The 15545-nt window shown below is 41.0% G+C and overlaps 2 protein-coding genes across 2 annotated transcripts in view; both read right to left on the bottom strand.

Annotated features, from left to right (window-relative positions):
* Positions 1-8554: 8554 nt before the first annotated feature.
* Positions 8555-9601, bottom strand: c5ar1 (complement C5a receptor 1). Its single transcript, XM_056282840.1, has one exon. The coding sequence runs from the start codon at positions 9599-9601 to the stop codon at positions 8555-8557; it is 1047 nt and encodes a 348-aa protein (XP_056138815.1).
* Positions 9602-12764: 3163 nt separating this feature from the next.
* The window catches only part of lbhl (LBH regulator of WNT signaling pathway, like), a 34317-nt gene continuing 31536 nt past the window's right edge, over positions 12765-15545 (bottom strand). The window contains exon 3 of the mRNA XM_056282839.1: positions 12765-12835. Within this exon, the coding sequence (XP_056138814.1) occupies positions 12765-12835 (71 nt within the window). The remainder of the gene's footprint in view (positions 12836-15545) is intronic.

The raw sequence follows: 15545 nt of genomic DNA, 5'->3' as shown, positions 1-15545 counted from the left end.
CTGTTCATATTTGACAACAAAGACTACCTCATAATGGTTGATTTTTTTCTCAAATTTTTGGGAAATAGATTACCTGGCAGATACCAAGTCAACCACAGTGATAAGGAAGCTGAAAGCTCATTTTGCCCGCCAAGGTATCCCAGATATTGTAATCTCGGACAATGGCCCACAGTATTCGTCACAAGAATTCCAGAAGTTCAGTCGACTGTGGGGATTTCAACATAAAACCTCATCACCAGGTTACCCGCAAAGCAACGGCAAAGCTCAGTCAGCTGTTAAGACAGCAAAAAGACTCATGCTCAAAGCCAAGGCTGCTGGACAGGATCCTTATCTCGCCCTTCTGGACCACCGTAACACCATCACAGGGTACTGACACCACACCAGCACACCAGCACAGCAGCTGCTCAGTCGCCGTACCAAAACACTACTGCCAACCAAGGCAAGCCTGATACAGCCGAAAGTTATGCAGGTGAAACAGGATTTACAAAATAACCAACAACATCAGAGGGCATACTACGACAGGTCGGCTAAAGACTTGGATACGCTTGCCCCAGGTGAATGTGTGAGAGTTCAGCCTCTCGTACCCCACACTGGCTGGAGAGTGGGCAAGGTGCTGAGGCCGGTCGACAGGAGATCCTATGAGGTCCAGCTGCACACGGGTGGTGTCATCAGGAGAAATCATAGACACCTCAGGTATGCACCAGGAGCATTCTTCACTGACACTATGGACATGGAGATCAGCAGCCCCAGTCAGCCAGAGAGTGTTGAACCTGGACGTTCAGAGAGTGTTCCTTCTCGTAGTGTCTTAGCAAGACACAAAACCAAGGACACTGGTGACAGGGCCAACCCTGTTACCACCAGATCGGGCCGCTCTATGGTGCAGCCGCAGCGACAGTGTTGTAGTTCTCGAGACCAGGATCCCATGGTCTTGGTCTCTTCTCGGTCTCGGACATAATTTGTCTCGGTCTTGTCTTTGTCTCGGATATTGGTCTTGAATTTCTCAAATTTGTATTGAGTGAAAATTAAGTGGAGGCAATTTAAAAAATAATAGGTTGGCAAGAATCAGCCGGTAGTCTGCGCTGCAGACACGCACAGTCATCCACGCACTGAACACAGATTGTAGCTAGATGCGTAATTGACCAAACTCGAGAACACATTTTACGTTCAACGAACGTTACTGTTTTCTAAATGGCTATTTAATATCGGAATGGGAGGCTAATTAATCACCTACCTCCAAAAGTAGAGTCGCTACTTTGGCCTTTTTCTTAGATAGGCTACAGTATGTTTAAAGTTGACTGTAACAGATCATATGAAGCATCGTAGCCTACTTTTCAGAACAGTATAGCGTTTTACTAAACTATGACTAATCCGTGTATTTACGCTAACAGTCTACGTGTATTTTAGCACAATGTAAACATATTTGTATTAACCATTAGCGTGAAATGTAACCCAGTCCCATTTCCTCATTCGTTAAGATAGATTACGATCGTAATCAACACAAAGCAGAAAGCGGAGTGATACTAAAGTGAAGTCCCGGTGATGTTGTACTGAATATCAGCACTCATTGAATGCCTCTTGTCAAATCAAATTACTTGGTCGGAACTAGCTGTTGTAAAGATGTGATTCCTTCCTTTCTCATTACGATTGGCAACTGTGTACATTAACGTTACTGTTCATTTCTATTGCGAGCCACGGCTCAGTTCATTGTGATTCTCGCTGCTGAATACGCGCACACTAGCTAATAATAATTAAGTTAATAATGGCTGCATTGTCTTCAATAATTCGCTTCGGGTACACTAATCACAAAGAGTTTGTGTCTAATGAAAAAGAAGCATCAAGCCGTCTGCAAGTTTTGCCACAAATCGATCACGGAGACCGTTGGGACAACATCAAGCTTCTATAGGCATATGGAGCGAAGCCATAAAGACAGGTTAGTCATTCGTGCAATAGCTTTTATATTGTTAGCTAAGCAAGCCAACTGTTCAATTTTGGGTCTTTTCTCATGTAACGTTCGCTCTTTTGGGCGAGTTAACTACGGTGATTATGCTAGACTAGAGCTAGCATAGCTAGTTATATAGCTAGCTCACGCACTTGGAATGTTTAAATTCAGTGTAAAACTGGAATGCGCCCCAGCTATTTATTTTGTACAGTTTTCTAAATTAGCTAACATTAGGTAGTTAGCTGTGAATTAAAGCAATTTCCAGCATTAATTCTTATAAGAGCTAGTATTAATAGCTACAGTATGATACAGCTAACGTTATCGATGTATGGTTTCCTATGGAGCTAAGGTAGCTGGCCTGTTCTTCCTTTAAAATTAGCTTAGCTTGCAGCTAGCCAGCCAAATCATTACCAGACACAGACTTCGATGTTATACAGTCCATAACCTGCATTTATTGCATAATAACGTTTAAAATAGTCACCTATTTTAAATATTAAAATAGTCACCGACACCGATGTGTAAATATTCTAATACTTCTGTATGTAGCTAGCTAATAGCTATTTGCTATTTTTTAAATTTCATTTAATCTTTACTTTCTTTCTTTTTTCCATCTCCACCTAACAGGTTCAGTGAATATAAAGCTGGAAAATTTACTTCATTTGAGCAGACCTCTCAGCCAAGTGTGTCATCCTTTTTACAGCCCCGGGTGCAGCAGGTGTACAGTCAAACCTCGACTAGACAACAGGCCATCAACCATGCAGTAATATGTGACTTGATTGTTGGATGCTGTTTGCCTCTGTCACTTTTGGAAAACGACAACTTCAGACACTTTTTGAAAATTATGGATGATCGATATACCCCAATGTCAAGGAGAACCATGACAGACAAATATATCCCTCATCTAGTAGATAAGGTTAAAGCACATATTAAATATGACCTGCAGTGTCAGGCTTACATCTCAGTGACAGCAGACATTTGGTCTGATCGAACCTTGCGTTCTTTTTTAGGGTTAACTGCACATGTGTATAGCAGCACCAAAGATGTATTTGAGCTTAAGTCTTATCTCTTGGACTGTAGGCGTTTTACTGGACGACATTGTGGCGAGAACATTGCCTCTGCATTTTATGAGATCACGGAAGAATTTGCAATCAGTGAAAAGATTGACTACATAATAACCGACAACGCTTCCAACATGAAATGTGCTTTTAAAGTTAAAGTGCCGCAACAATCAGATGATGCGCATGATAGTGGAGACGAGGTGGGAGACCTTGATGATGATGATTTATGGGAGGATCTGGAGGATGAGGATGGCAGTGCAGATATCACAAGGAGTACCTCCAGACAGCGTTTGTCATGCTTTGCTCATTCTCTGCAACTGGTAGTAGGAGATGGCTTAAAGGAAACTAAGTGTCTTTCCGGTGTGATTGCCAAAGCTTCAAAACTGTCGTCTTTGTTACATTTCAGCACTTCATTTAAAGATAAGTTTGAAGTCACTTTTGGCTATGGACGCTCTATCCCAGCAGCAAATGACACCCGCTGGAACTCCACTTTTAAGCAATTGAAAGCTATCATAGCATTGGATCACAGCATTCTCACAGACATGTGCTCTGACTTTCCTAATGTTGTTTTCTCTCCACGCGAGTGGGCTCAGCTCAAAGAACTTTGCACCATTCTTGAGCCTTTTGCAGAGGCTACCGACCTCACACAAGGTGAGCAACTGGTGACAAGCAGCCTAGTTGTCCCCACAGTTTTGGACATTAACACCCACCTCATGAGGATGGAGGAGAAGAGGTGTCTCTGCTGGCCTTTAGTCAGAGCACTTAAAGAATCCTTACACAGGAGGTTTTCTGGCACATTTGTTGGAACAAAAATGGATGAAAGCAAGCAGCACCATGAACCGTTTGGTGAGGATGTGTACTTCATAGCTGCCATGCTTGACCCACGTTTTGGACTCAGCTGGGTGGATATGGATGTTCAGTCTACTGAAAATGTCATGTCCCCTCAGGTCAGAGATGAACTCAAGAGGTCACTCAAAGGTCAGTACACACACACACACACACACACACACACACACACACTGCTTTCACTGCCTGATGGCTCTGTGTACATACAATGGTAGTTTAGGAACAGTAATAAATATAATAAATGACAAAATGGTATAATTTAAGTCTTTGTTCATAAAAGACTTAATGATCTTTTTCTGTTTATTTTTTTCAGACACCTGGATTACAGAAGCAAGGGCCATAGGAACAGGATCCCCTCCGAAGGATCCCCATAGTGCACAACAATCTCAAGAGGAGTTACCTCCACTCAAGTGTCCAAGACTATTGGCAAGGTACCAATGGCATAGAAAAAGTCACAGTGGTGACCGAGACTCAAGCATAGCATCACAAGTACAGAAGTACTTTGAGACCATTAAAGACTTGCATGATGAAGACACGCTCAGTTTTTGGGCTAGGAACGAAGAGAAGTTCCCCAACCTACATTCCCTGGCACTTAAAGTCTTGTCTGTGCCTGCATCTTCAGCTCCTATTGAGCGTGTATTCAGCAGAGGGGGCCTTATCATGAGGCCTCACCGTTCACGATTGGGGACAAAAATGTTGTCATATCTAATGTTTCTTAAGTGTAACCATGCACTACTGTCTAAGTAGTCTAAGGTGCCCATGTTGGCTGGTATATAAAATGGTTTATACTGAGTAGACCAACAGACTGTCTGTAGACATAAAACATGTTGTAAACATTAAATATTATTTTTTTGCAAATGTATTCGCTTCTCTTCTGATTACTGTATTTTCATTGTTTAAGTGAAAGCATGAACTGTATCTAATTCCATTACATTTTAACAAATAACCTGATGTTTAGTTGTACTGTATTGTTGAATGCGTTGCTGCACTGGCCAAATTAATGTGAAATCTTTGCTTGCCTTTAACCAGAGGGAATCTTTCCTTTTTTAAAGTTGGTTTATTCAGAAAGTTATGTTATCAGCCATCCTATGTTATACTGACTGGTATTTTTTAAAAGACTATGCATGAGGATCAATTAAATAATTTTCTCTTCTGACTGTGTAAGTGTTTTGTACAAAGGCTTCATTCTGAGTAGAAAATGTATAAATGCCATTATAATACAATAATATAGCTATTGTAAAGGGTATACAAACTATTCTATTCTCGGTCTCGGAAAAGACTCGACTTGTTCCGGTCTTGGTCTTGAACTTGGTCTCGACCACCGTTGGTCTTGATCTTGACTCAGTCTCGGCTAGGAGGAGTCTTGGTCTTGGTCTCAATTGAGGCGGTCTTGACTACAACACTGCGCAGCGATACAAAGACTTTGTGACCTCACACAGATGAATGGATCTGTAGCACTAATGGACTTGGGGGGGGCATGGATGAAAAAGAAAAAAAAGTGAATCACAAATGTTGTGCACATATGTTCTTGTTCACCTGGTTATCTGCAAGTTCAGGTATTCATTTAAACATTGGTTATGTTAAACTGTGACGAGAAGCCATAGCACTTTGATACACAGTAGTTGATAATGATAATTTTCATTAGTAGCTATAAGTAACTGATAAATATGTCATTGTTAATATGAAAAACATTTTGAATGTTGATATTCCAGCACTGTTAGTAGCAAAGAGTTTTTTTATATTCTATTGTTTACAGCGATAGACAATTAAAAAAATGTATTAAAGGTTCTAAAAAAGAAGAAACTCTGAAAAGAGAAAGGATGTAACAATAGGAACTATTGTTAGGAAACATTGTTTAGTTCCTTGTTTCCACAGAGGTCGTTTATGTTGTTGCACCTTGAATAACGGACCGAGCATGATGTATAACCTTACGTGCCGAAGTTATTATTAAAGTTTATAGCCCAGTGGGGTTGACACAAGTTGTAAAGTCTTATTAGTAGAAGGAAACAACACACTTTAACAAGAACGACAGTCTGCAGGAGGAGGAGGAGGTCAGGAGGACAGTGAGCAGGAGGCAGGACCTAGTAACAAAGAAGTAAGTTGCAAAAGAGACTGCAGTTAAAGATGCATAATATCATACCAGATATTTAGGAAAATGGTACTTTTAGAAACTGATGGGATGCACAACAATACCCCAATTTTCTCAACTAATATGGTAGGACTTTTAATACTAAAGTGTTGGCTACTGATAGTAAGGACAGTTCTGGTACAGCATAGTGTGGGTCTGTGTTTCTGTTTTGTGTGTGTGTGTGTCATGCTGGGGCAGTTTTTCTCTAGAATATTTTGGTGACCCCTGACTACAAAAGTTGTTGTATGGTACGTGCCCCTGAGCTGGTCTAATGTATTCAATTCATCATCATCTACAGACTGCAGACATGTTAAACAAGGAAGATACTGTAAGGATTGTAAGACTTGAGCTCACTGAAGAACATGCCTGTGCTGTGCTGGGTTCCCTTTACACCCAGGAGAAAAAGTTGACCCCCCCCAATTGTCATTGTATAATTTGCACATTGAACTTAGAATAACCACAGGATTGACACCATGACATATTGTAACATTCATATTATCAGTATGAAATTAAAAAAAAAACTTTCTCAGTGACGAATGAAACATGATTGCCTTGGTTTGATCGAAAAGGGTTTTTCTTTGACAGTGGAACATTCTCACCAGAAAATTCAGCAAGGTGTGGTGAGGTAAGTTTTTCAATACTGGGAGCAATCAGTGAATTTTTGTGAACCAGTTCTGTGAGGTAACTTTACAACAATTCTCCAGCTGTATTTCTGCCACGTTTCATTCTTTTAAGTTTAATGTTATATGTTCAGACCATATATCTGTATACCACTCAAGAATACTGACAAAAAGATTGTACGGTTATCATTAATGGTGATTAGTCTACTCCAAAACCATTGCAGTCAAATTGAATGCACCTGGTCCGTTCTGTATGTACGGACACTTTTTTTAGGAATAAAAACAATGACACACAGTGAAGACACAAGTCACAAAATTGACCTCACTGTGACTTTTGTGTTAGATTCCAAAATATTTCAAGATATAGGAATCAGTTATTGTTCAGCGGATGCCCTCTAGTGACAATATCAATATCAGATTAAGATTCAGACAAAAGTTGAACTCCCAAGGTCAATACCATTATCTTAGTAAGAGGAAGGAACAGAAAAATACTCCATTGATTGATAAAAGCAAGATTTGGTTGTATGGAATACTTTTAATATATATATATGTAGCCCATGGAATTAGATACCACACAGGACACAATTACTTCCGGGGTTCTTGTAGCTTTAATTTTATTGTTTGAACCTTTGAATGCAGATCGTTTTACTGAGTGCATAAATTCCTATGTCTTTCGAGCAAACGGCTCATAAATGTTCACAGATGTGGCAAGTTTAACAGAAAAGATTTTTAAAGGAAAATAATAAATACAAAATATGGCAGTGGACTATGTATGTTAAATAGGGTTTAACAAAGACATGTGGAACTTCCTGAATATTGTGCAACTTCTCACTCTGTCAGTTACCTTTAAACAGAATTAAAATGCATATAAAACCTTTACATTTCCCTTCCTACCCAAATATAATGGTATGGTGTGGCTTTATGCACGCCAGCATTACCTTGTCATGCATGCAATGCGAACAGTGGTCGACGGCTCGCGCCCAAAATCACCGAACTTCAACTCCAGTAGCGTCTAAATCAAACCATCTTGTCAAATTACCGACATATAATGTTACAGGTATATTTCACAAGATATTTACACCTACTTACTACGAAGTCAGAGCACCGTCACACCGCAATCTCCAGGTGGTTCACACGTAAAAAAGAAAGAGTCCCAAGATGCACTTGGATAATTTGCACGGAGTTACAATAAAAGTCCGCAACACTGCCACTTACTGGTCAAAACATGCAATGACAACAAAAAACTATAAAAATACACTCACAATCTGCTTCACAATTTAAATACATCAAATGACATTTTACATGGCTTGACAGTGTAACAATTACATATATTAACAGTTAAACTATACTAAATTTAAGTGGAAAATCATTTAACATATTTAAAAGATTTACCACCCGGCTACATATATATGTATATATATATGACAAAAAATAGGCCTAATCCATGATTAAAAAACAAAACAAAAATTCTACACGTTTACATATACTCGGTGCATATATTCCAATAAAGATAATCTGAATTACAATGTTAGAAAATTGTTGATGCGCACAAAACAGAATTGGTTTTACTATTTGAGATTACATTGTAGAGGCCTGTCTTTCAGAGGGAAGCATACACAGATCAGCTAATACTTCCTGATCAGTTGGGTAAGGCTACAGACAGCTCAGCAATTTCTAAAAAATATATGTCCCAACGTATGTCCCAACTTAACTCTCGACTTTCTTGAGAAAACAGCACACACAAACACTCACACACAAAAATTGGCAAAAGGCATCTAATACAGTTTAGCAATAACGGATGAACAGAATTTTTTTTTTTTTTTTGTCAAACAATCTAAAATAAAATGGAGTGTGACACCCCTAGTGATCAGGATAACTAAGCACAGGGGGCTTAAGTTAGGCTCGGTTCATTTGGGTTCCTGACACTATCCAGGCACAACATCACCTTTATTTCTTGACACCATCAGGTGGTGGTTGCCTCCAGTCTCATTGCGCTGCTATTGGTGTTTGTGTTGTTGGTGATGCTTGCTCTGGCCCTAGGCTCTTCGCTGATGAATTGGAGGACGCTGCGCAAGGAGCGGTTCATGCTGTCTTTGAAGCCTTGGCCCAGACATACATAGAGCAAGGGGTTGAGGCAGCTGTTGAAGTATGCCAGGCAGAGTGCTAGAGAGTGTACCCAGTAAATTGTGGGCATCCATGGAGAGACCAAGGAGGTCACCAACACAATAAAGTCCAAAATGTGCAGCGGCAGCCAGCAGAAAAAGAAACTCAATGTCACGGCAACAATCACCCTCAGTGTCCGTTGGGACCGGGCCCTGCATTGCATCCCTTGGGTCGCTCTCACATACACTTTCAAATGGCAGACTACAATTGTCAGGAACGGAAGAAGGAATCCAGCCAGGAAGCGGAAGGTGGTGATTATCCAGGCACTGTGCAGAGTATACCTTCCAGTACATATCACCTTCTTTTCACCGTATTTTATCTGCTTGGTGTAGACAAACTGGGGAATGCTGCCTAGCAGGGCCAAGCACCACACACCGACACACAGCCAAGCAGCCTCCCTAGGCCGCCTGTGATTCTGGCACCAGACAGGTATAGTAACCAGCAACCACCGGTCCAGACTGATCACTACCAGCAGCAGGACACTGCAGTACATCACTAGGTAGAACAAGCCCTTGACCAGCATGCAGGCCAGTGGACCAAAGTGCCAGTGGTTATCATGGGCCAAAGGAACCATTAACAATGGAAGAGAAAGGCAGCACAGAAAATCAGCCACAGCGAGATTGAGAAACCACATGGAGGTAACAGAGCGGGGCATGCTGAAACCTGTAACCCAGATCACCAGGCCATTTCCAGGAACACCCAGTAGAGAAACAAGGCCGTAACAGACCAGACTTACTACTTGGGTCGGTTGAATCTCAGGTGCCATGCTGTCAGATAGGTCAGGATCGCTGTAATTATAGTCATAGTTACCACTTACGTTGTCATAATGCTCTTTGTAGTCAGCCATGGTTGGTTTGGGCTGCTGTGTTAGAAAGAAAATGTGTTAGTACAGCTTTATTATAATGCATAGTTTTACAGTTTTGACAGTGGTGACTGGCTAAGCCTTCATTATGATCAATTTAAAAATACAAAAAATCTCGAGTATTGATAAAAAAAACAATCACATTTAAGTATCAAATGTATCACCTCGAGTTCAGAAGTCCCTTGATTCAACTTAATTAAAGCTTAAAAATAAAATAAATCACAGTCCCATTTTGTAACACAGTTTATAAAGCAAAAGGATTGAACCAACTTACGGTCACGTCTTGGTGATGATGTCTCCACATAGAACAGCAGAAATTAAGGAACTGTTGTGCTTTTTCACAAGCTTACACACACACACACACACAAGCCCTTCCTTGAATATTCTATTACTCAATCTTCAGGAAACCAAAGACATGGCTGTAAAATATAAAGAAGTTCCTGATGATTGGTTGTTAACCCATTCCAATTTTAATGGACCCTGAGCTTTGATAGTGAGAAACATAATATCCTAGTAAAATACTACCTACGTAAATATGACACAAATTGAATCATATTGTGCCCACAGTTGACAAGAAGATGGTGCATAATACATAACACAATCACCAGTTGAATTCTTCATTTTCTCACAGAATTATTCAACTTGATCAAAAATAACTTTATTGTCAACTTCATTATGACCATTTCACTGTGACATAAAATGCAGTCATACCAGTTCACATAGTTTGAGCATCGTCTAATTCTCCTTCATATGACTGATATGATGAAAAGCAAGTAGAGCTGCCCTCCTTTGTTTGGTTCAACATGCATGACAAACTGACTGAAGGGAAGCTCACCTCACAGCCTGTTAAAGAACAAGTGATAATAGCCTAATGTGGCTTTCCCATATGTTATTGTACAGGTACCTCTAACCTTATTGGAAATCCTAATTTGTGATGAAGAAAACTTAGGTACTTCTTACTAAAACATTGATATAAGACTTGAGTTACATGTATGAGTTACATATGAACACAGTGACATGTGTCACAAGATGATACGTTAGCTGTGTTGTGCGTGGTAGGTCAAATAGTGTCATCAATGATAGCAAATAGCAAGATTAAAATGACATACACTGTTATGCTCTACGAACGCTTCACAGAGCAAAGCAGATGGCTTGTACAATTAACAGCAGGCTAGCTTCATTTAGAACACACCAAACAGTAATATGTTGAATAAACTACGAGGTGCACAGCCCTAAAAAAATGGCCCATGGGATCCAAATGTTGGTGTGGTTATTTTTACGTGTGTGTGTGTGTGTAAAGTATCATGACATGACAAATCATATTGAGAAAAAAATCTGTTGGTAAATCAAAAACTGACTGAGAAACTGTCTGTATTCCAAGATGCACTGTGGAAACCTATTACATCACTGAGCCCTTAAAAAAAGGAAGTGAGAACGGAAATATCTCATCAGTCAAATTCTGCTCACAAAGTAAAACCAACTTTAGCTATTCACCACGTCTCTATCACCACTTACACTACCGTTCAAAAGTTTGGGATCACCCAAACAATTTTGTGTTTTCCATGAAAAGTCACACTTATTCACCACCATATGTTGTGAAATGAATAGAAAATAGAGTCAAGACATTGACAAGGTTAGAAATAATGATTTGTATTAGAAATAAGATTTTTTTTACATCAAACTTTGCTTTCGTCAAAGAATCCTCCATTTGCAGCAATTACAGCATTGCAGACCTTTGGCATTCTAGCTGTTAATTTGTTGAGGTAATCTGGAGAAATTGCACCCCACGCTTCCAGAAGCAGCTCCCACAAGTTGGATTGGTTGGATGGGCACTTCTTTGAGCAGATTGAGTTTCTGGAGCATCACATTTGTGGGGTCAATTAAACGCTCAAAATGGCCAGAAAAAGAGAACTTTCATCTGAAACTCGACAGTCTATTCTTGTTCTTAGAAATGAAGGCTATTCCATGCGAGAAATTGCTAAGAAATTGAAGATTTCCTACACCGGTGTGTACTACTCCCTTCAGAGGACAGCACAAACAGGCTCTAACCAGAGTAGAAAAAGAAGTGGGAGGCCGCGTTGCACAACTGAGCAAGAAAATAAGTACATTAGAGTCTCTAGTTTGAGAAACAGACGCCTCACAGGTCCCCAACTGGCATCTTCATTAAATAGTACCTGTTAGAGCCTGTTTGTGCTGTCCTCTGAAGGGAGTAGTACACACCGGTGTAGGAAATCTTCAATTTCTTAGCAATTTCTCGCATGGAATAGCCTTCATTTCTAAGAACAAGAATAGACTGTCGAGTTTCAGATGAAAGTTCTCTTTTTCTGGCCATTTTGAGCGTTTAATTGACCCCACAAATGTGATGCTCCAGAAACTCAATCTGCTCAAAGAAGTGCCCATCCAACCAATCCAACTTGTGGGAGCTGCTTCTGGAAGCGTGGGGTGCAATTTCTCCAGATTACCTCAACAAATTAACAGCTAGAATGCCAAAGGTCTGCAATGCTGTAATTGCTGCAAATGGAGGATTCTTTGACGAAAGCAAAGTTTGATGTAAAAAAAATCTTATTTCAAATACAAATCATTATTTCTAACCTTGTCAATGTCTTGACTCTATTTTCTATTCATTTCACAACATATGGTGGTGAATAAGTGTGACTTTTCATGGAAAACACAAAATTGTTTGGGTGATCCCAAACTTTTGAACGGTAGTGTATAACACACGGATATTTGTATGTGCTGACTGTGTGTGTGTGCGCGCATGCGTGCGTGCGCGCGTACATGCGCACGCTTGCATACGTGCGGGTATGCATGTGTGTATGTTCATATGGTTTATTCATGTGATTTTATGTGTGTATTCCGATGATTTACCTTGCTTCACAATGCTCCTCATATAAATGTTGAAGATCTTTTACATCTTCTAATACTAGTGTTTTCCCTATCTTTTAGTGTTATCTCTACCCTATCCTAGCCTTTGCTTTAAACATAGGACAACTGTAATCTCTAAACCACCATCATCTGCTGCACTGCGTGGTTGACAAATATCTTTGCAGTCAGTTTTGTCAAGGAATCCATTTCATGAGGGAAATTCCACCACAGTGATGTTTAGGTTTCTTGTTATTGGCAGCGGTGTTGGGACTGCGGGGATGAGTCAGTTGAAGGCTGGGGCGCTGCTTGGTGGAAGAGTTGGGGTGTCATCTCTAAATGCATCAGATTGAAGGTCTGCAAAAAAAAAAAGAAGTCATTTTACTGGTTAGACCTCATGGACTGAGGCATATGCCCCTGTAAAATGTTACTGTGGCCCGGTAAAAGATTGGCCATTATAAAGGCCACTTGTATTTCTGGAGATTTTAGCTCCTTGATGTAGCTACGTTAAATCAAGGCACCGTAGTGCTAGACCAGCAGGCAAACAAGTTTATTTATATAGCATATTTCGTACACAGTGCAAAGAGTGCTTTACACAAATAAAAACAGAAAAGGAACAACCATATGAAGTATGATTAAAAGAGAGTAAATAAAAACAAATAGGAACAATCATATATGAAATATAATTAAAAGAGTACAAAGTACATAAAATGTACTTTGAATTAGTAATTAAAAAGGGTAATATAATTAAAAGATGTACTAGAAAAAGAAAATAAAAAGTACAAAAAAAATAGAATAAATATATCATCACTTCCCCGCCAGAAATGACTACAGATCTACTTCCAGAATTAAAGTGCAGTTGGAATGAGGTGCAAGTTTTAATGCTCAATCATAGGCACAAGAAAAAAGAAATGTTTTCAACCTAGATTTAAAATTTGCTATATTTGGGGCACATCTAAGATATTTTGGTAGTTCCAGTTGCATGCAGCATACCAGCTAAATGCTGCTTCACCATGTTTGGTTTGGACTCTGGGCTGAACTAACTGACTTGAGTCCATGGATCTTAGCGCCCTACTCACTTTATACTCTTCAAGCATGTAAGTGATGCATTCTGAGCCTACACCATTCAGTGATTTGTAGACAAGTAGCAGCACTTTAAAATCGATTCTGTAACTAACTGGAAGCCAGTGTAAAGATTTCAGGACTGGAGTAATGTGCTCTGTTCTCTTGGTCCTGGTTAAAACTCTAGCAGCAGCATTCAGCAGCTTGGCTAGTACTTGGATGGGAGAGACCTCCCAGGAAAACTTACGTTCCTGTTGGAAGTGGTGTTGTGGGCCAGTAGGGGGCAGACTTCCCTCTGGTCCTAATAAAAACAACATCAAATCCCAATGCCCCTGTGCAGTGACAGGTACACTGTGCTGTAGGAGATGCCATCCTTCAGATGAGATGTTAAACCGAGGTCCTGACTCACTGTGGTCATTAAAGATCCCATGGCACTTATCGCAAAGAGTAGGGGGTTCCCCAGTGTCCTGGCAAAATTCCCAACCTGGCTCTCCATCTGGCCACCTAATCATCCCCTCATGTAATTGGCTCAATGATTCCTCCTTCTCCAACTCAAGCTGATGTGTGGTGAGTGTTCTGGCACAAAATGGCTGCTGTGCATTACCCAGGTGGGTGCAACACATTGGTGATGGTTGAAGTGAGTTACCCCCTTCAATGTGAAGCACTTTTCCCTCTGGTCCTAATAAAAACAACATACATCAAATCCCAATGCCCCAGTGCAGTGATGGGGGCACTGTGCTGTAGGAGATGACGTCCTTCTGATGAGACGTCAAACCGAGGTCCTGACTCACTGTGGTCATTAAAGATCCCATGGCACTTATCGCAAAGAGTAGGGGGTTCCCTGGTGTCCTGGCAAAATTCCCAACCTGGCTCTCACCATCTGGCCACCTTATCATCCCCTCATGTAATTGGCTCAGTGATTCCTCCTTCTCCAACTCAAGCTGATGTGTGGTGAGCGTTCTGGTGCAAAACGGCTGCTGTGCATTACCCAGGTGGGTGCAACACATTGGTGATGATTGAAGTGAATTACCCCCTTCAATGTGAAGCGCTTTGGGTGTCTAGGAAAGCACTATGTAAAAGTAATGATTATTAATTGTTATTATTATTATTATCATCATCATCAGCCACTTCTCCGGGGTCGGGTCGTGGTGGCAGCAAGCTAAGTAGGGCACTCCAGATGTCCCTTCTTCTCCAGCAACACCCTCCAGCTCCTCCTTGGGGATCCCAAGGCATTCCTAGGCCAAATTGGACATGTAGTGCCTCCAGCGACTTCTGGGTCTACCCCAGGGTCTCCTCCCAGTTGGACATGCCTGGAAAACCTCCAAGAAAGGCGCCTGAACCACCTCAACTGGCTCCTTTTGATGTGAAGGAGCAGCAGCTCTACTCCGAGCTCTATCCGGATGTCCGAGCTCCTCACCCTATCTCTAAGGCTGAGCCCAGATACCCTATGGAAGAAACTAATTTCAGCCGCATGTATCCGCGATCTCACCCTTTCAGTCACTACCCAAAGCTCATGACCATAGATGAGGGTTGGAATGAAGATTGACTGGTAAATTCAGAGCTTTGCCTTCTGGCTCAGCTTCCTCTTCACCACAACGGTCCGATACAACAACCGAGTCACGTTATCAAGACGCTGGCTCTGGCTGGTCTGGCCATCTCGGGAGAATGCCGGTCACTTACATATATTTGAAAACACAAAAACTACGGCAGGTAGGGTAGTTTTTGTGTTTTCAAATATATGTAAGTGACCGGCATTCTCCCGGAGGCCAGACCAGCCAGAGCCAGCATCTTGATAACGTGACTCGCCCAAGAAAAACTTGGCCCAAACAACTTTGTGGTGCCGGACAAGAAAATTTCAGTGACATCGTGTCCCCCTGCATGATTTCATAGATTAAATTTCGTGAGTATGACACGAAATCTCGTGATACCGGGCTGTGCTGCATTACTGTTGATGCTGCACCAATCTGCCTGGCAATCTCCCGCTCCATCCTACTGTCACTCGTGA

Source organism: Lampris incognitus, chromosome 7 (genome assembly GCF_029633865.1).
Source record: "Lampris incognitus isolate fLamInc1 chromosome 7, fLamInc1.hap2, whole genome shotgun sequence".
In the NCBI taxonomy this organism is placed as follows: domain Eukaryota; kingdom Metazoa; phylum Chordata; class Actinopteri; order Lampriformes; family Lampridae; genus Lampris; species Lampris incognitus.
This window is presented reverse-complemented; position numbering and strand designations above follow the sequence as displayed.